This window comes from Lepisma saccharinum, chromosome 6 (genome assembly GCF_977018435.1).
Source record: "Lepisma saccharinum chromosome 6, izLepSacc3.1, whole genome shotgun sequence".
NCBI lineage: Eukaryota > Metazoa > Arthropoda > Insecta > Zygentoma > Lepismatidae > Lepisma > Lepisma saccharinum.
The window spans coordinates 38,815,208-38,836,236 of NC_139234.1; the positions used below are offsets into that span (position 1 = coordinate 38,815,208).

At 37.4% G+C, this 21,029-nt stretch overlaps 1 protein-coding gene across 1 annotated transcript; it reads left to right on the forward strand.

The window, feature by feature from the left end:
* The first annotated feature begins 2,010 nt into the window (after positions 1 to 2,010).
* Positions 2,011 to 18,122, forward strand: LOC145989324 (uncharacterized). The gene is made up of 3 exons (XM_083124659.1): positions 2,011 to 2,353; positions 6,443 to 6,738; positions 17,853 to 18,122. The coding sequence occupies exons 1-2, from the start codon at positions 2,026 to 2,028 to the stop codon at positions 6,700 to 6,702; spliced, it is 588 nt and encodes a 195-aa protein (XP_082980785.1). The 5' UTR covers positions 2,011 to 2,025; the 3' UTR covers positions 6,703 to 6,738; positions 17,853 to 18,122.
* The last annotated feature ends 2,907 nt before the right edge of the window (positions 18,123 to 21,029 follow it).

Genomic DNA, 21,029 nt, shown 5'->3' on the forward strand with positions numbered 1-21,029 from the left:
CACTTATGACTAATCGCGACGATGACTATGAAGATGAATTATGATCAGATGAGATAAGATGAATGGGCAATCACAAGCACATAACTCCAACAGCGCAGAGTATTTTATTGACTGTGGACAAAGGTGCTAAGCTTATTTCCTGCAAGAATGCAGTGTGTGTATGGTGTATTACGTGGAATACATTATAGTGGCCTTTGCAAAGGTCGCCCTTTGGATAAGATAGAGTTTGGGCCTATGGTGTACATTGTTTTATCCTGTTTTTGTATCAGGAAAGAAGTGGAGTGTAAATGATTTATTTTGCACAGAATCATTGTAAAAACAATGTTTTTGTTCATTTAGAGTAATAGGGAGGGACAATTTTATATTAGGTTGGATATTGACATAAAACTATCCTTCCTAACTCGAATATGGTTGTAATTGTCAACATCACTTCCACGTAGTACATCCTGAACTGCATTTGCAGACTAACGAGGCTCAGGCGTCTGGACCTATGGCCAGTATAATCATCTGTAGGGCTGTGTGTGTGTGTGTTGTCCTGTTTTTGTCCTTATGTGTGCTGAGTGCTCCTTTATAGCCTCAGCTTTTAACCCAAGTAAGAATATTTTAGTCCATTGACATTACATTTATGTTACATAGTTTTATATTAGTTATGGCAAGAGGTTGGACCCCGCATAATGTGACGGGTGCAAAATAGCCTAAGTGCTGACGCACTCAAAATTTCAAATTCAAAATCAAGAATTACGAATAAAGGGGTTCAGGGATTCTCCCAGTACATCCTCCGATCATTCTCTGCAACAATGGTAAATTTTCATCCCTTCGTCCTGAACAATAACAATCAGTCACCTTTGTAACACAGATCTTGCCATCAGATTTCCTATATTTATACCTCTGGGTAAATCGCAACGATGAGGATGCATTTTGAACTGATAAAATAGATGGGACAAACATGACCATATTTCGAACGTGGGACGTCTGGTTTCGTCACTGGCCGATATTAAATTTTCAATTGCTAAATTGTTGACGAAGTATAGAGTAGATAGTTTTGTCTGTTCAATCGCCATCGGTATAATCCTCGATAACACATATACAAATGTGAAACAGCCAGCAATTTAACCAGTTTATTGTCAATAAATACTAGAAGCATTATATCTGTTATTGCTTGTTACTAGTCTATGTAGGCATTTCACGCTGGATGTTTGCCAGAAGACGGAGTCGATGCACTGTTTTCGTGACATCTGTTGCTTTAAAATAAGTTTAAAATGCTAAATTTGTTGTGGAACAAGAAAATAACACGTCGACCTGTTGGATTTGATTTGATTTAATTTACTTCGATTTTTCTGCCCCTTTTTGGCTAATTACGAAGATAATAATGAATAATGACACGAAGCTTTGGATATTATTATTATTTATTTGTTATTATTTGAATACTAAATCGCTACAGAATCTCGAATTCCAATTGTTGTATACTTTGAACGTATCAGTTTCTAAGCAACGACTGAGCACAAGTTTGAACAGAGGCTTGAAAGAGAAGTTTAAACGACCAAAAATCGAGGTCAGTTTGGTGCAAAATATTTATCTGTTTTCCAGGTAAAAATAGTCACGACAGTGTGTTACAATTCAAGTAGAAAATGAACAATTTGGAAACATGCAAGTTGGTTCTTTAAAACACATTAGTTTCGCCGAGACAATAAATAAGATAAACTGGAATACATTTGAATTCCTAATTGTCTGGGATACCGGTCCAAGAGTAAGGAATGTGACATAGAAAACCTGTCACCAAGTAGAAACACATACCAGCAGTGAAACTGCACAGCCTCTTCTCACGAAGTGCTAATATTCATGATTCTATTTTGTCGTTAACAAGCGCACGCTAAAGTAATGATTATTTAGGTACACTGCTTTTATGTTTACGATTGCGTTGTGGCTGTGATGACCAATGAAAGCCACTGAGAGTATCGTCTGCGTATAAAAGCAGATGTAACAGTGACTCAGCATCACTCGCAGCCCGACGATCACAGCGCAATCATGTCTTCCGCAAGAGTTCTTCTAGTCCTGTCTCTGGCCCTCGTCGCCTCAGCTGCCGAACAACCATCGGACCAGGGGAGACAGCTGAGCGACTGTCTCTCGGACGGGGACCTGGACTGTCTCAGGGTGAGGCTTCTGGGCAGCCTGTACAAGCTGGTGCAGAAGAGGTCCCTGTCTCTGATGGATGGGGTAGAGCTGCAGTACTCGGGCGACGACGCCACCCAGGTGGCCGCCAGCAGAGCTATCACTGAGCAGAACTGGAGCAGCCTGCTGGCAGACATCTTCCCGGCGCTCGTCAGGAACGTCTCCTTCAAGATCCAGGAAGCACGTAAGAAACTCTTTGACATATACCTGCACTCCAACAGTACTTTCCTGCAGTGGCGAAGCGTCCTATGAGGCCAGGAGGCCGGGCCTACCCACGCCATTACTCTTTTAAATGTGTATTTACTTATTTCGTCAAAACACATGCAATGCAATGGAAAAGTTTGGAATTTTCATTTATGATAATTACAAAAAGATTCTAACCCTGTCCAGTCAGTATACGAACTTTCCACGGAGTGAGGCACATTTGCTGGGGCCTCTTCTCTTCACATTCCGTCCTACGGTGGTATATGCGGGAAGCCTAATCTTACGAGTACTGTACGTATGCTTATAACGCGCTCCTGAGGCCGGCCTCCCGGTGTTACCCACTAGGACGAACAGCATATCAGCAACACTGCATTTCCGCCAGGGTTGGAAATTTGTGGTGTACCGGCATTTTTTATAAACATTAGCCTGTGTTCGTGCAGAGAGACTTCTATTTCATTGTACATTCTCCATATTTTGTACGAAACTTAGGTTTTCCTTCCTTTCATCGACAAGTGTAAGTGAAATTGAAAATTACGGAGTACTGTAGTTCTGACTTCGTTTTCTGGTCAGAGTGCTGATGGTCTTGTCGATTCACCCAACACCGTAGCGTAAACAGAAAGTCCAAAGAACTTATATTTGTAAAGTAAGTCTTCATACCAAATTACGTAAATTAAAATGATAGTTACGCTTTATATTTACAAAGTAGTTTTACTTTCACTGGGAATAGAATAATTTATTTTTATCGTAAACGGGGATTCCCCTCTCGTTCACCCTCTGGGAAAACTTGCCTCCTGCTCACGACGCTAGAAGGGAGCTTGGCGCTTGGCTCGGTGCGCGAGGTTCGTGGCGGTAGAGCTTTGTTTTTGATTGGTGTCATGTGCAGCGATCAGATTTATGCAAGAAGTGCTGGACTGAAATGCAAGAACAAGAACAATCGAGTTCTTAATTGAGTGAAGAAGTAATCATCGGTAAGGTAGGACCCACTTTTGGTCTTTCATGTTTCCTTCTTATAACAATCATTTCTAAAATGTTTTCAAGTATATTTTCCTTTGCAAGTAGCAGTGGCAAGTGACAGCAAAATATTTTTAAAAATTCAAAGTTGTTGAAACTTTGCGTTAACACTGTCGTTGAATAAATATTACAAGCAGATATTTTTTTTATGCAGCCGACACAAGCGAAGAGGTAGGCAGTTTCGTTTACCCTGAAGGGATAACAAGAGAAGAGGGCGGCCAAATAAAGTACAATGCAAGGGAAGACTTTTTTTGGGTTTAGGACAAAGAGGGTTATGGGGTTATTGCGCGGGCCATGTCTGTTTCAGGTCTGGCGGAACATGCCAGTGTTGTCACATTGGATTGGCAGAAAAGAACTAAATTGCGCCTAAAATTGGGATTCTATTCTCTCAAGCAACTACATTTATTATAACCTGTTTATATGTTACATAGTAACCTTTCGTGTTGCCGGGTCCCAAACAAGGATCCTATGTTCTGTTATCACGTAAGGGTGTCTACTAACACAAGGGGTAGAACAAACTAGGATGCGAAGTATACACACTGAATGAGAGAGGTCACCTTTACTTATGTTTTTTTCTTGAAAGCCCCGTAGTCGTCATCCTAACACGTTACGAAGCCAGGTGACCTAATTGTGGTCATGTCAATGTTTCCTGGTCATCTTTAATTCATTCTCCATACATTCTCATCGTCACGATTAGCATAGATCAGAACAAATGAGACGAAAATATTCAAAATTTAAATTATGTTTACTTGCACATACAGGTGTCAGAAATTCATTTATCTAGAAAGCCAAGACTGGAATTAACTACAACCATTCCTTTAGTTAGACAACAGATAACAATGGTGTTTTCCTCGGTGCGAGGAAGTCTTGCTACAAAAACTAAGTTGGCAGCAATAGAACATACCAAACTGACAGTCGCTGAAAGTGCGGAATTCTGTCGTCTGCTCACGGCACAAACGTCAGACTAACCCGAAAATTATGGGGTTCTTCTAGCCCTTTTCACCTCAATTGCAAAATAAATAAATAAATTTAGAAAAAAGTGATGAAGAATTGACAACAGGGCTCGAGCACTATTCGTTGGATTTTCGCGATGTCTCATGATTGGTAGTTCTTTCTGGAGGTGTGTGCATAAATCAGGGGTTGAAAAAATACAAACAAATAAAAAAAACAGAAGTGAACAAAAATCTAGATCGATGACATCTGGTGGGTGGGGGAGAACGTCTAAGACACAATTATCGTGCTGATGGCCGGTAACAACACTTTTGAAAACGTCATGCCACTGCCAAGTAAAGAAGCGGTCTGGAGAGACATTGAACCACTCTCCATGACATAGCCCCCCCCCTCCCTTTCTTTTTACAGATTTAAGCAACTAATGGAAATTATCGCACTTCTGTGCCTACCCTGCTAGGAACTCTACGCTTCGCCACTGCTTTCCTGCTACTTAATCAACTAAGGAATACAGTAGCTGGTTGAACTTTCTGAACATTGAGATAAATGATGATGATCCGATACTTTTTAGACATTTTGATATTTTACAGGTGCACAAAAATGACGCGACACTTAAGTGGAGCCTAATTATCCTGGAAATTATGCAAAATTAGAAATGTCTTTTTATTTGCCACCAATTCCATGCGAAACAAACTGCATTTTGTGATAACAAAACATGTAATTTAATATTCTGCTGTAATTCTTGAACATTTTAAAGCAATAATTTTGCAAATTGATGCATATAATCAGACTGGAATACTTTACACACTAATATTAATAAATATTTTGAACAACTTCTAATTATCACAATTTTCAAAGATCGGTATCGGTGGGAATAAGTGAGAATATTTCTTTTGGTTAAAAGTGGTATCGGCTCAGCCCTAGTATTTAGGTGTGTTTAGGGTATTTAGGGGTATTTTTATAAGCAAAATGACCATAATTGGCGTTTGTGAAACATTTTAGGACATTTATAGATATCTTAAGGAAGTGTGTGGATAAATAGCTGAGTTAAATGCTCTCCTGGATCTTAAACCGCATTGGGTCTAAATTGCAAAGTTTCTCGCGTTACGCAGTTCTTCGACCAATTGGAGACTAGGGAAATTCTTCAGGAGGGACGAATGGGCCTGACTTTTGTCATTTAGTGTCGCTTTTCTGATACTGTTGGCTAATCGTGACGATTAATATGAGTGACGATTTGGTGAATTTGATGAAGGGACACTCGCAAAGAACATTTATTTACAAGTCGAAACTATTTTCATTTTTTTTATATCTGAGGCAAAGAAATGATCCCAATTTTCCGTAAATGACAACCATTACAATGTAAAAAGTTATGAATTGTTCTAATGTTATAAAAACAATATAAAATGACTACAAGGAAAGGTAAAATTTATTGAAATTTGCTCTCTAGTAGGACCTTTGGTTCTGAAACAAAGGAAATATGCTATTTCTCCTCACTCATAGTTTTGTCTGTGTTGATAATTAGTTGCACGTTGCACACATTATCATAAGAAGGAATTATACAAGTTGCACATGTACATAGCTTGAATTTCCTGCTTGTAGATACTTTCAAACTACCAGCATCTCGAGATATGAAGATTTTGTGACAGTCACATCTTTATACTTCTTCAAAATACACAACACAGATGGCATCTGTGATAAAAGCTAATATATACTCCGTCTCAGCTAACTGTGGAGCAGGCAAACGAAATCAAGTCTCTGCGCAAGTAGTGACGCGAGACGGCTCCACCAATAAACACGTGAGAGCAACGTAATTGCGTGGAGAGGGGGAAAGCGAGTGAAGTTGCCACCCTTCTCATCAGTGTCTACTGCTTCTCTCTGGCCAATAGATTTCCCTCGTTTCTCTGACGCTATGCGCGGCCATGCTCCACAGTTAGCTGGGACAGGGTATAGGTTAAAATTTTTAAAATGATAATTAACATTTTTGAAGATTGCGTATCACGGCTTGCAAAGATACGAAATAATGTTGATTTTTTTTAATCGTATGAAGATATGTATTTACATCTTAAATCCGTTTCCAGGTGATTAAATTCTCCTGTTCCTCCCTTTGCAGGTGGCCACAAGGAGAGATTCATCTTCCCTCTCCTCGCCGCTGGAGGCTTCTACACCCTCTTGATCACCCTCGGAGTCATCGCCGCCAAGTTCCTGGCCTTCAAGGCCCTTCTGGTCGGAAAGATCTCCCTCATTTTAGCCGCCATTACCGGTCTCGCTAAGGTGTTCAACCAGAACAAGTACACCACATATACCCACGTCGATGCATATGGTCACCACAGAAGCTTAGACGATGCCCCTACGTTCAATCACAACTTGTAGCTGATATTCTTCTGCCTACCATGGGACAGCAAACAGGTAAGTGCATGTATTTTCGCAACATCTCTGGTTGCCTTTCATTGCAAGCCTTGGAGCTAGTCAAAACTCCCGATCAATCCAATCAACAAGCGAGCCGATGACGTCATCTCAACCCAACACCTATCGCTCAGCTCCCTTGAGCACGCGCTGCAATGTTGGTAGACTAGCTGGCTACCGCAGTCATGCAGCTTAGGGGAGAGTCTCAACTTACGAAGCATCCAATCAGCAAGCGAGCCACTAACGTCATCTCAACCCAACACCTATCACTTGCCTTCCCGTTAACGCTTGGTAAATTTGCTAGCTAGATTCGGGAAGTCGGCTGGAGATGTTCCTAAAATAATATGAAGCTAAGAATTTCACATTATCGTTATAGCGTACACAAAAATGCATAAGATTACTTCTTAGAAGAAATTTATGCCAAGCAAAATTTTTGTGTTTGATATATTTATTGTATTTTCATTTGATCTGCTGATAAGGATGTCATTTATGTATATAATAATTATATATTGAGGATGGTATTGATGCGACTTGCCAATGTTTCGGTCACGTCTCGCCGTGTCATATCAATACTCGTCATCATCTTCGCGATTAGCCAAAAGTGGGAGAGAAGCGACGTTATACGAATATAACAAAAAAAAATTCAAAAATGAAATCGGCCATCCATCTTGAGTCTAAAAGTGTTCGCACAAACATTCACAGTGTATAACGTCAGTAAAACTAACAAATTTCTCGAAAAACGGAACTTTATTGCGAATACAATTCACATAATTACAATTGTTAAATTCACCATATTATCACAAAAAACCTTAAAAACAATTAAATAATTACAAATGACAAAACTTGTACGAATAGACCACGCGATTCAATCTCACAATTGCCACTAGCGGATTGGCTTTGCAAATTCTATGAACAAAATGTATGGTTTACCTAAAGTAATCAGAGATTTGTCTGAGAAAATAGCATAGTAAAATTAATTTGGTTTAGGTAAACTTTTCAATATTTTTTTTCTCGGACAATAAGTCTTGAGTCTCGACTCGTTTTCACAAGCCCGCCATCGACTCTGCATCATCTCTGAACGTTATTCAAATTAGATTTTATTATAACGTATTAGAATGGAAAGAAGGCTAAAGCTTTAATGTAGTAATAGGTATCTTAGTTCAACAATGTATCCTTGCATCTCGAGCACAGTTTAACGAAGAGAAAAATGCCCCCGGTGGCAAACTCGTGAACTAAAGTGAACTAAACAGTCATTTGTTTTCTACTATCGCTTTCCTCTTTTGCAGCGCTGCAAAATTTGCCAAGGCCAGAAACACGACAGTAACGCGAACACGTGATTGCATTGCTTTTGCTCGCTTGCGATTGAAAATTCGAATATAGCGCTACAGGGGTATTCTTATTTGATCGAACTAGTTTAAGAGTAATGGATATGTACTGATTGGCTTCCATTGTTGATTAGAACCGCCAAACGGACGAATAATTTCAGAATATGTGCATCGCATTGAGTTGTTAGTTCGCAGTTATTTAAACCCGTCGAATTTCATACATGTAGCTTGAATAGAAGTTATTGTAATATTTAAACTTTAAAAAAATGTTGATTCTTGATACTTTTACTATTGCAGACAGACGCACTAATAGAAGGATAATAGGTTTTGATAAATAATTATGTGTAAAGTCATCAAGTTCAGATACCCGGCTTCCTTGACTGAGTGGTTAGCCAGGAGTCCCTGGTTCGATACCCGGCATGACCATGGATGCTCTTTGTGAGTGTCCCTTCATCAACTTTATCATTGTGCATAAAGTGAATTTAAAATACCAACTTAATCACACATCCTCATTGCCTTGTAATCAAAGTGTCCCGGGTTCGATACCCGGTGGAGGCACATAGTGGTTCGAATCCCACTTTAAACTGTAGATCCAGTACCAATTAGCTTGATTGTGCATAAAGTGGACTTAAAATACCAACTTAATCACTCATCCTCATCGTCGCGATTAGCCAGTAGTGAAAAGAAAGCGAAGCTAAATAAACAGAAATAGGAATAAAGTACCAACTTCAGATAATGTAGATCTTTCGATTTGCTACTTTGCACGATTTCGACAAGTTAGATCGATTGTTGTATTTTATAACAAGCAGAGGGCAGATAAACTTACGCTACGTTTATGTATCATTTGATAGATCTAGCGGTTCACTAAATTCCATCTTATAAGCCTTACAAGTTTCTGAGATATCACTTTTGGTGATCAGCACGTTAATCATTGATACTTTTTAATTGAAATGATTATAATCATTTGTGTCTTTAATTTTTCAACTATTTTTAGATTTTGAGACTTATTTTTCCAAAATATTTATAAAATTAAAGTTATTTATGTTTTTATATGATAATTTCCAACTATACTATAGCGATACTATTCTGGTCTTATTACTAAAATATTAATAACAAATAAGTAGAATGACGAAATTACAAACCTAGACTTAATTTTTTTCTCAGACCTTGAATTGCTGTTAATTCTCTGTATGTGGAATACGATTAACGAGACGTTTGGAAAATATCTTTCCTACGCACGCATCAACAGTTTATTTTCCAATGTTTTGTTACAGTAGGCTACAAGTGTATCATATTTAATTGCCTATTTGATTTCCAGAGCTGCCTTTCGAGACATTTAGCTGCTCTGAAAATTTAAGATGCAAAGATTTCATTGTTGCAGGACAGTTGATGTGGTGCCAAAGTTCTTGAGTTGCCAATGAACTTTGGCTCTTGCCTCATCCCCAGTTACGAGGTGTGGATAGAAAAAAAACCCTGAACTGTTGCTACAAAAGCTTCCATTGGTTATTTTGTACAATACGAACATTATCCCCCTTCAAAGTACTCCACTACACTATCAATACATCGTTCTATATGAATCTTCCATTACTGGAAGCAGTGCTGGAAATCATTTTCTGAAACCATGGTCAAGACCTCCACCGCTTTTGTTTTCACAGATTCTACGGTCATAAATGTGGTTCCTTTCAGTGCTGATTTGACTTTTGGGAATAAAAAAATGGTCGCACTGAGCGAGATCCGGCGAATAGGGTGGATGTTCTAACACTAGGATCCAATCCTTGCCGAAACAAAGCCTTGACTGCCAATGCCGTGTGGGCAGGATCATTGTCCTGATGAAGAATCCATGATCTGCTTTCCCACAAATCAGGTCGTCGTCTTCTTACTCTCTCACGAAGAGTTGTCAGCACCGTAATGTAATAATGTTGGTTGGCAGTTTAACCCAATTAACGTACGCAATCCCACGGATGTCGAAAAAAAAAACAATCATCATGGCTTTGAATTTTGATTTGTTCATTCTTTTGTCGTGGCGAACTCGGGCTCTTCCAATGCATTGATTGGTGCTTGGTTTCAGGATCGTAGGCGAAAACGACGATTCCTCACAGGATATCCCTCTCTATAAGAATCTAAGTCTGTTTCAATATTTGTTAAAATATCACCACAATTGTTCACTTGAGTGTCCCTTTGTTCCACTGTCAGGTTTCATGGAACCAATTTTGAACACAATTTGTTCATGTTGAAACTTTCGTGTAATATCTGACGAACACTTTATTTGTCAATTCCTGTGAATTCAGCAACTCGAGTACTCAAGCGACGATCTTTTCGAATCAATTCACCGACATTTGCAATGTTTGATTCCGTTTTTGACGTGCAAGACCGTCCAGGACGCGAGTCGTCCGCGATCACTTCTCGTCCCTCTCTAAACCTTTGAAAGCACTCAAACACTTGCGTGCGTGATAAACACTCATCTCCGCACACTTCCCTCAACAAACCATAAGTTTCTGTGGCGGATTTTACGAGTTTCATAAGAAACTTCACATTGATACGCTGTTCCACTTTCACACTTAACATTTTTCCTACGGAGCACAGATGTACGGTTCTCTTCGTCCACAAGCTACAGCGGAACTGAGCGCCACGCACCCTGGGAAATCACAAAGTCGATAGGCAGGATATCACGTTATACACTCATGCACCGCTTGACCTTGACGCGCTTGCTGTTTGTCGACACCAACATCAATCCGTTATTTTCTAGCCACACCTCGTACATAATATACGTATTTCAAAGCTTCCATTAAAAAAAAAACCTATCGCTTAAATGTTGCCCTAAATTGAAGCGAGATACATTTCTCACTGTGTATAGGAAAAGTTAATTATTCCTTGGAAGGATTCCACCGATTACTATATGAATGACAGATTAAGTTCTCTAAATTTGCTGCAGAAATTGTGGTCATAATATAAGACAAATTCAGATATTTCACAAGGTAAGAAAAATCGGGTTTTGTCCACCATACTGCAACTTGCCTAATTTTGCTTAAATGCAATATAAATTATTGCTCCAGTGCGAATTTCCATTAAAATACACTAAATTTACGGTAGTTATCGGTTTCACAACATTGGTAATCTGCAGCTGCGTGCCCCTTTCAATTCCTGCTACAACGCAACATATTTCATAGCTTTCCTTTGTAAGTTATCGGGCAACTGGTGATCCAACAATTCTTGGCCTCCCTGATAGCGTAGTGGTAACGCCGATTAGCCTTTCTGTGTATAAAGTGGACTTAAAAAAAAAATCCAACAATTTTCTTGAGAAGAGTAGCATAGTTTTAAAAAATGTAGCCCACACAGGATTTCGAGAATGTAAAAAATATCGAAAGGTGAAAAGTACCCTACTGCACTATTTTGTTTAAATATTTATGCATAAATTGCAGTACGAGTCTCCGATTCCCCCATGAGGGACTCCGTTGTAGTGTACTTTCCTACAGAGAAATACACTAATAATTGGTTGCAGGAAAGGAACATCTCCTGGTAATTGGTTCATTTCGTCAACTGATAAACCCAATTGGTAGAAAACATTTTAGTATTTTAATTAAATATTAAACAAAACACCTTAATCTCTCTAAGAATATGTAATATCAGAAAAACATATATTAAAATTTAGTGTTTTTTTCACACTATATTAATTGTTGAAGCACAATTGAAATGTGCTCAATTTCAATATATCTGTAACAATAGAATTTTATGTAATTAATCCATCATATTACATTACACCAACCCTTGCTACGAAATTACCGGATACGATACACAGGATGTTCAAACAACTAAGAAAGTTATTTAATTTAATTTGATTTTACCATAGAAATATTCCATGTCCAAGCTTATCGTTCGCTACAGTGAAATAGACTGCTCACGATTTCTGCCATGTTGAAGTCAATCCGTGATTGGAAATCTACAGGAAGAACTCAAAGAGAATCCTGGCTTGACTGTATATGTACTCGTAGATTTCACAGAAAGACTAATGCACAATGTTACTTATTATAACATCGTCGCAAATATGCAGTGTTTGTGTTTTGTCTTTTTCGGAGACAATACAGTTAGGAAAAGTTCTGGAAAATTAGCTTGTACTACTCCTCGTTGCAAGACGTTAAATCATATGCACAAATGTGTGCTAATATTGAACAAATCATAGGTACTAAATTGCCTTATCTATCGCTACACTTTCTTCTCTCTATGTGCAGGGCCGGATTAAGATGAAATCGGGCCCGATGTGTAAAATTGATAGTATTATCTTGAAATCTTCGGTGAGCAATAAACACAACGACGTTATAGTTACGTCACAGCGCAAAGAATAATAGTAACTGTATAATAATTAACGCTGCGTCTAGGCGTCCGAAATTGGGGCTCCAAATTTCATTCTAAGATTTATTTTCAGGTTGATATAGCAAAACCTTTCGGAAAATTCTCGTCTGTTTTCATCTGGGCCTATTTCAGGAATGAGCCTAATGCACCCAGCTTAATCCGTCATTGTCCATGTGTCTTTCATCTTCCATTTCTCTTTCACACTCTCTCTGTCTTGCTATCTTTATCAGTTCTTCCTTCTATATTTCTCTTTCCTCTTTCTCTTTTCTTACTTCCTATATACTATTTTATTTCATTCTGTTTCTTTGTCCCTGCTTCTCTCCCCTCTTGCCTTTCTTTCGCCCACTCTTTCCCTGTATCTTCATTTCTATATTTCTCTATCTTTCATCAATTGCTTTTGCTTTACAACATTTCTCTTGTTCCTTGTCTCTGTTGCCCTTTTTGTTCCTTAGAATGCAAATTTAACACTTTGCTCCTGTTTTCCATATTTTACTTCAAAATTACATTATATAGAGTACTTTCTGTTATTTAACGCCACTTTTCTTCCAATTTTGGCTAATCGCGATGATAAGGATGGGTAATGACAAAGTGAAATTGATGTAGGGACCGACAATCATAAAGAACATCCGTACACAGGCAATCTGGTGGTGAGTGCGAAATTCAATCTCTTAACGGTGCTAATGATGAACAACGATTTTGAATGTTACGTATCGTATTATAAATTGCATTTTAAAATTCATAAGAGTTCTTTTAAGATGTTTCAAAACAATAAGTAAAGTAAGTAATGAACTATCACCTGGAAACTATAAATTACTTCATATTTAGATTCAGAATTCATCTTAAAAAATATTAAATATTATACTAACAAGAATAACTCCATATCTCTTCTCTCTATATATAAAAATGTATGTATGTGTGTATGTTTGTTCCAGCATAACTCTCGAACGCCTGGAGCGATTTCAACCAAACTTGGAACACGTATCACTTGCAACCTCGAAAGAAAGAAATGCTGTGGGGGTAAGACACCCTGGCACCCCTGGGGGTGGGGAGGGGGTGGGGAGGGGTGACATGTAAAGATTATTGAAAACGACCGATATTAGTGTGGAATTCATAGTTTTTGGGATCGCTAAGATGAATAGTGACACTACCAATGCCGTTCATTTTATTTATTCTTGCTCCTGGAGTTGGAACTAATATGTTGTTCATAATCAAGTTCAGTCGAAATAAAGTTCATATCATTTCCCAATCAATTGAGTTATGTCTCTTTTTTGAGATTCCAAAGCAGGATAAATCTTGGATATATATATATATATATATATAACACAAAATATGAACAAATTAGTTGCAATAAAATTATTTATTTCAACAAAAGTAAGAGAAATGGATTTCAACCGAAATGTTACTACCATTGCTGTTTATTATAATGTCAATAGAACATTATTTTTTCAATGCCATTGTTGCCAACAATTATTAACTTGCGCAGATTTTTTTAAAAACCAAAGCAAGTTACTTTTATTTATGTCTTATAACTCATAATGCTTATCACTTGCTATAATAGAGCTTACTGATAAAAATGTGCTACAAGGTGAAGAAAAATGTAAACAACCACCCCCTCCCCTAACAAATGGAGCCCGATAGAGAAATTCTGACTTCATAATCAGAATCAACATACAGAAAAACATAATAGGTGGTGAAAATTATTCGTTTAAGAAAATTATTGTTGATCGGTAAGTAATGTACTATCACCAGAAAACTATTGTATAAATTGCTTCATATTTAGCTTCATAAATTATACATAAAAATATTAATCATTAAACTAACATACATTTTATGTTATTTATAAAATTCAACTGATTTTAGGAAGGAAATATTTAAAATACTACTTTTTTCAAACACTTTAGCCTTCTATTGCTTTTAGAAACAAAGTGATCGACATTAAAAATTTATAATTATTCATACATTGATAATTATATAATCAAAGTGGTAACAAGGGAAATTCTTCCAGCGCCTTGTTATATTTAGTGGCGTCTCCTGAGGGAGGACGAAGGAAGGCTTTCCCAATTTTGATAGGAAAACAAGCCTATTAGATCAGGAAGTAGGAAGAATGAATAACGTACAGAGAGGAGGATGAAGAGAATTTGAAAGAAAGAATAAGATATAGGAAGAAAGGACAAAATAGAGAGAGAGAGAGAGAGAGAGAGAGAGAGAGAATGAAAGAGAGGTAGAAAGAGACAATAGAAAGCATTTAGTACAACGCGGTGGCTCAGTGCGGCCCCTGTGGCGGAGTGGTTAGCACATCGCGCTACGACGCTAGGGGTCCCGGGTTCGATTCCCGGCTCGGCCATGGATGTTTGTGATTGTCTGTCCTGAAAAGTCTTGAAATTGAAATATGAATGAAATGATATGAGTGAATGAAGTGTGATGGGGGAAGCTTCCGCATAGGGGCTTTCTTTTAAATAAAAAAAAAAAAAAAAAAAGTCGGTAACGCGTCTGACTACCATGCTAAAGGTCCCGGGTTCGATCCCCGGCCGGTTCAAATCCGGGAACTTTTCTAACGGTGGAAGCGGCCCCGGCGCCTACCCAGCGTCGAATAACATGGGTACCTGGGGGAAACCCTGGGGGGTAAAGGCGGTCAGGGGCGTGATGCTGATCACATCACCCCCACTCACGACCGGATCAAGAAAGTGTGGGGCGTTACCCCCACACCCCCTATACGCCTTCATGGCGTGGTGCTATGCACAGGGGAACACTTTACCTTTTTTTACCTTTAGATGGATGCATTTACGAATAGTTACCGATAAAAGCCAACAGACAGATCTCTGTTAATTCAAGCTATCCACACGTACCTTCAGGTAAGATAATAAATGCAGAATACATTCCACATGCATATTCATGCACACTAAAAGGTAACAATCCATAAACGTATGCTTTATATAGACTCATTTATGAGAAGCTTTCGTACTCTGCATGGAAGAGCATTAAACTCACAGACGCTAATACATACAACCTACTTATTAAGGCATTAAAAGCAAACTTGTCACTTGTAAAGTAGGATAGTGAGATGCAAAGGAAATGGCTTTATGATGCTTGAACTATGAATGTTTGTTCCTAATGGTATTAGCTACTGAAATCAACAGTTGTGAAATTACAGGGTGTTCTTAAATTTGAAGTTAGAACCATGAAATTTCGAACTGAAACGAAAGGGTTGGTTCAAAATGGAGGTGTCTCTCACGGTCGTTATCCTGTGAAAACAGGATGAACAAGCGTCGACGACTTCATGTAAGAAACAGAACTAATTAACTAAAACCTTTTTTAATCCAAATTCACAATTGGAATGATATTTAGGCGCATTCCTACAGAAACTTCTCTCGCTACTGGCGTTGTTCTGTCCAGCACAATTTATTTCTCCTATTTTCCTCCTAAACTCTATAAAAGTTACGTATTATTGATATCTCCCTGATTTATTTTGGAATATCTTAGGATTTAACTAGTAAATAAGAATTGTTATGTTCCATTTATATGTCTTTTCCCATAGAAATTATATGGGCTTTCCTGATGGCATAGTCATAACATATCGCTCTGTAAGCAAAGGATCCTGGTATGGCTAGCCGGTAGACATAAATAGTGGATCGAATCACATTGACGGTAGGCATAGTCCCGATTAGCTTGTCTGTGCTTCAAGTGGACTTAAAAGAGACAAATCAAACCAAACCCATATAACTTTTTTAATAAATAAAATATTTTGAGTGCAATTGTATAAAAAAATCCTCAGTAAAATAACGATGCCATAAACAGAGGGGTTCTGCCCTCTCCATGTTCTCCACCTTCTGGGGTACTCACGTCTTCGAATTTTCATGATCTTCAGTTAATATGAGAACATTACCACAACTTCACATTATGTCGTTACGTTAATAGAACAATCTCTTTCCGCTGGTCTTCATCCATGATCGTTTGGAGATATTTGAATTCATTACCAATTAAGATATGTGACATGTACGAAATATAGCTTAGAATTTTTGCTTGTGTAATTTCAAAATATCATTTGTGTTCCACTACTGTTATCAAACGCTCAAGGATCAGATCCTACCATGAGGTTAGCCTCAATAGTATATGAAGTTTGAGCTATGGATGTTTGTTCCTAATGGTATTAGCTACTGAATTCAACAGTTGTAAAAATATAGGGTGTTCTTATATTTGAAGTCAGAACCATGAAATTTCGAACTGAAGTACACTAAATACACTAAAAATAGGCTTACATGTAGTGTTACAGAGAGACACATAACGAAAATTTTCAATTAGAATTTTCTTATCATGTTACTTATAGATTTTTTTTTAAAAAAAATTATAAGTTTCAATATAAAGACCGAATCACAAGGAACTAGATTTCCAGTAAGAATGTCCTTGTTGGCGCTGAACTGGATTCTTGGAAACTGTGTTGTAATTACAAGAACTAGCTTCTCTGCTAGATGCTGTGGTAAACAGCCTATTAGAGCGAAAGCTTGATCACTGTGAGTTTTGGGAGGAAAAGTTTTTTTTGTATGTGCTTTCCAAGTGTTTTTTTTCCGCTGCTCGATTTAAAAAGTAAGATAAATGTGCTGCATTCGTGTTGATCAATATTTAGGAATTCATACATAACAATGTAATCTGTACACGACAGATATGATTAGCCGATAATGATTTTTTTTATTATTTCCACCGTGAACATTTTTTAAAAATGAATTAATCTCACGAATCTCACGTATAAATACATACACAAGTTTATTAAAAGCATGTTGAGCACACCTTGACTGCCGTATTTTCGATCGAGCCAATTTCTAGCACATGGTTTACTTTTAATTTTGGCAATTGTAAGGAAAATAACAGCAATACAGTAACTATTCACTAAGAACGTTCTTCCTCAAGTTGCTTATCTGCACAATGCGTTGAGGGAAAGAAGTCTACCAACTCGTACGATAACGAGTACCGTGTGAGGCGAAAACTAGTAGGAGAGCCAGTACCACACAGCTAGTCCAAGTCCAACTGGAAAATCCACCAGGAAAGCTAGCCTCGTATTATTCAGTCATAAATTTATCGACAATGTACACAATTTTAAGGGAATTACATCCAGTGTGTGGAGGACGAACTGTCCCCAAGCTGTTCCACGTGTCATTCACTGACCTTGAAATGTGAATATACCATACGGTACATACCATTCATATAGCTTTTTGTAAAATAACTTAAATTCTTTGAAAAGATCAAGTCCACGTTATGCTCATGTAGGGTTTTCAATACAGTTTAACGTGTGGTTCGAACGAATTATAAAGAAAGGGGATATGCGTGAATAAGGAAGCAAGTTACTGCATAAAGTATTGATACATCTTTTACGATATGTTTCTATTAGATTGACATGTGCTACCTTGTAATGAAGTTTGAATTGTGAAATTTATTTGAAATAATTTATTTCAGATTAACTACTCCATTAGATGACTGCTGAAGGAGAATGGTTAACGCCACATACAACAAGACCAGTTCAATGAGACATAAGTTGCAGTTGAGCAGAAGTCACCTGCTATTATTATAAATTATTTATATAATTTATTTACCATTTTCACGGTAAGCACATTCGTATCGAAAAAGCTTTGATTTTTTTAATTGTGGAATAGCCTTGTAAATATCATATGAAATATACATTTTTGTGTACATTTGAGAGAAATAAAATGTACAGTTATTTGTGAATATTGTTGATTTTAATTTAACTACAATCCTACAGTGTTTAACTCTTAGATTCTTAAGTGAAGTTGTGAACCCTCTGTATTTGAACAAGGGTGCTCTCGTATGCATGTGTGGACTGCAGAGTGAACGGCGGTGTTGTAGCGTTATGAGAGAGACGACAACAAGGGAGTGATTCGTCGGTCACAGTCGTGCACAGCCTCTCGTCATCTGATTCGCGAGTAACAGTGCAGCGTGGTTGCAGCTTGTTGGCCTTGAGGTCCAGAATGCAGGAGAGAAGTTCGCCCTGCACGGAGAGTTCCTCCTGCTTTGGCTTTAAGTTACCAACAAACACAAAATCTATAAATGTTAAATAACAGGAGTCAACCTACAAGTCCCCATATTTAAAGTTATATTCCATATACCTTCTATAACAGTGACAGAACCAAATATCATTCTTCCTAGAATTTCTTTTTATCATTACCATAAAATAGTGGATGTTACATAAAGAATTACAGTCACAATTCCAACAACTTCCCCTGCTAGTATGAGAAAAATTTACCCGTGGATTTTTTTCAAATATACAATTAATTAATTATTCACATCACATAGTAACATAATCAACATCCAAACTAACACATCTTTCACAGAGAAGAGAATCAATTAATAACTCCTATTTTACCCTTGCACATGCTTGTTAAACATTATACAATTCTTTCTTCTCCAATGAACCATTTGCTTTCTGACGGAGGCCATCTTGAAAAGTGCAATAAGGCAAAACCACTGCCACATTTTCTATTACTTAGAAGCAAGTTTATATATTTACTAATCACTCTATAACTTGGATCAAGATGGATAAAATAATCTGTCTTTCTTACACCAGCTTTTAAAGTACTAATTCATAATTCCCCAGATAAATATTATCTATAAATACATACAAATTTTTATGTTGTGTTTAATCCTCTTATAATAATAATAATATACTTAAAATAATTATATGCATTAAATTAAAATAGTAAAAATATGAAAAATAATTAATATTGTATTGTTATTATTCGAGCAATAGGCAACATGTCAAAATTTGTATAAAAACAACTGCCATGGCTAGGATATTAATGTCAAATAGATAAAGAATGGAATATTTTGTGAATAACAAAGGAAGGGTGTTAGATTCAGTTGACGAAAAGTAAAGTTCCAAATTAATATTTTATGCATATTATCACAAGCAGCGCATAAATCTTTATAGTACAGCCTTCAAAGCCGTATGATCCCAATATAATCATTGCTTTCTAGGAAGTTGAGAAGCATACGGTACAACAAAGGTTATTAAAGTTACATTTTAATTATATAATGTATGTGCTTCTTACGTCTTTCGGGGAGAGGGGGTTCGGACCCCCTGGATCCTCCCTCTACATACGTCCTTGTTCACGACGATATGTGATGATACACAACCTGAAGTGAGCGCAGGACATCACTAGACAGAGGTATGCGTTGTGTCTGCATACCAAAAGTGAATGTTACTTAACTTGAAAAAGTTTTCCATTTCCAGTATTCTACTCAACAATCGAAACTATACCCTGCCTCATTTATCTCTGCCGCGCATAGGAAATCGGGTGTTCAGAGCAAAGTAGTACACGCTGCTAGAAGACTGCAGTCGTTTTCCTCCCTTCCTGGCAATCCCCTTCATTCTCACGTGTTCATTGGTGGAACCGTCTCGCGTTACTACTTGCGCAGAGACTTGTTTCACGTTAGTCTGCTCCAGAGATAGTTGGAACAAGGTATAACATACATACCGATGTGCATAGAATCATTTACCAAAACTAATTCTAATGTGATCGGATAACTGAAAATAAAAGCAGAATACTGTTTGGGACTCGTAGTTGCAGCTATTGTAGGAAGCCGATTGTTGAACAAACAGTAGATGGTGTGTGTTGCTCTGGAAATTCAGATCGACTCAGATCTAAAAGCTTGATAGTAGCGAATATATTACCTTGAGAATAACGTCTGAGCAGATCAACAATAATAAATCGTGACAGTTTCCATCTACTTATGGTTTGTGGATTTTGTTCATTTGAAAGAATTTAAATGAAACTACAAATTATTACTGTTACTAAATGAATCAAACATTTAATTTTGACACAAGTTTTAAGATTCAATTATTGTGTAGAAAATAGTAGAAAATAATTATCAACTCTTGAGACTTTCATGGATTTTGTAGAGAGGAATGATTATACATTTCTACTGTCATCTATGAAGAATAGTGCAAGCTTGATAGTTTTAGCGCGTATTTGGAATTGATTTGAATTGAAGTGATTTTGGAAATGTGAATGTGTTAATTTTAGTGTTTGTTTTAAACACTACTTACAATCATGTGTAATGAAATGAATGCTAAAAAATGTAATATATATGTATTTTTGGCATTCACGCCTTGCGAAGTAATGTTTCAGCATTCAAATTTGCACTACTGACTATGTTTCTGTGAGGATTTTTTTAAAATCTTGTGTAGTAGTAGTTATGCGTTTGTGTTTTTTCTTGTGTAGTGGTCGTTATGTGTTTGTGTGTCTTGTGCAGTAGTTGTGCTGTGTAGTTTGTTTGGGTTTGTCTTGTGTAGTAGTTGTGGTGTCTAGTGTGTTTGTTTGTCTTGTGTAGTAGTTGTGGTGTGCTTGTATGTGGGTTTGTCTTGTGTAGTAGTTGTGCTGTCTAGTGTGGTTGGGATTGTCTTGTGCAGTAGGTGTGCTGTCTAGTGTGTTTGTGTTTATCTTGTGTAGTAGTTATGCTGCCTAATGTGTTTCTGTTTGTCTTGTGTAGTATCGGTGGTGTGTATGCATGTGTCTTGTGTTGTAGTTGTGCTGTCTAGTATGTTTGTTTTGTCTTGCGTAGTAGTTGTGCTGTCTAATTTGTTTGTGTTTGTCTTGAGTAGTAGTTGTGGTGTGT

What these genes read in the sequence shown, in the direction of transcription:
- LOC145989324 (XM_083124659.1), top strand. Translation starts at nt 2,026, where the DNA reads ATGTCTTCCGCAAGAGTTCTTCTAGTCCTGTCTCTGGCCCTCGTCGCC. An exon ending in CTTCAAGATCCAGGAAGCAC is followed by an intron (nt 2,354 to 6,442) that starts GTAAGAAACTCT and finishes CTCCCTTTGCAG; the next exon opens with GTGGCCACAAGGAGAGATTC.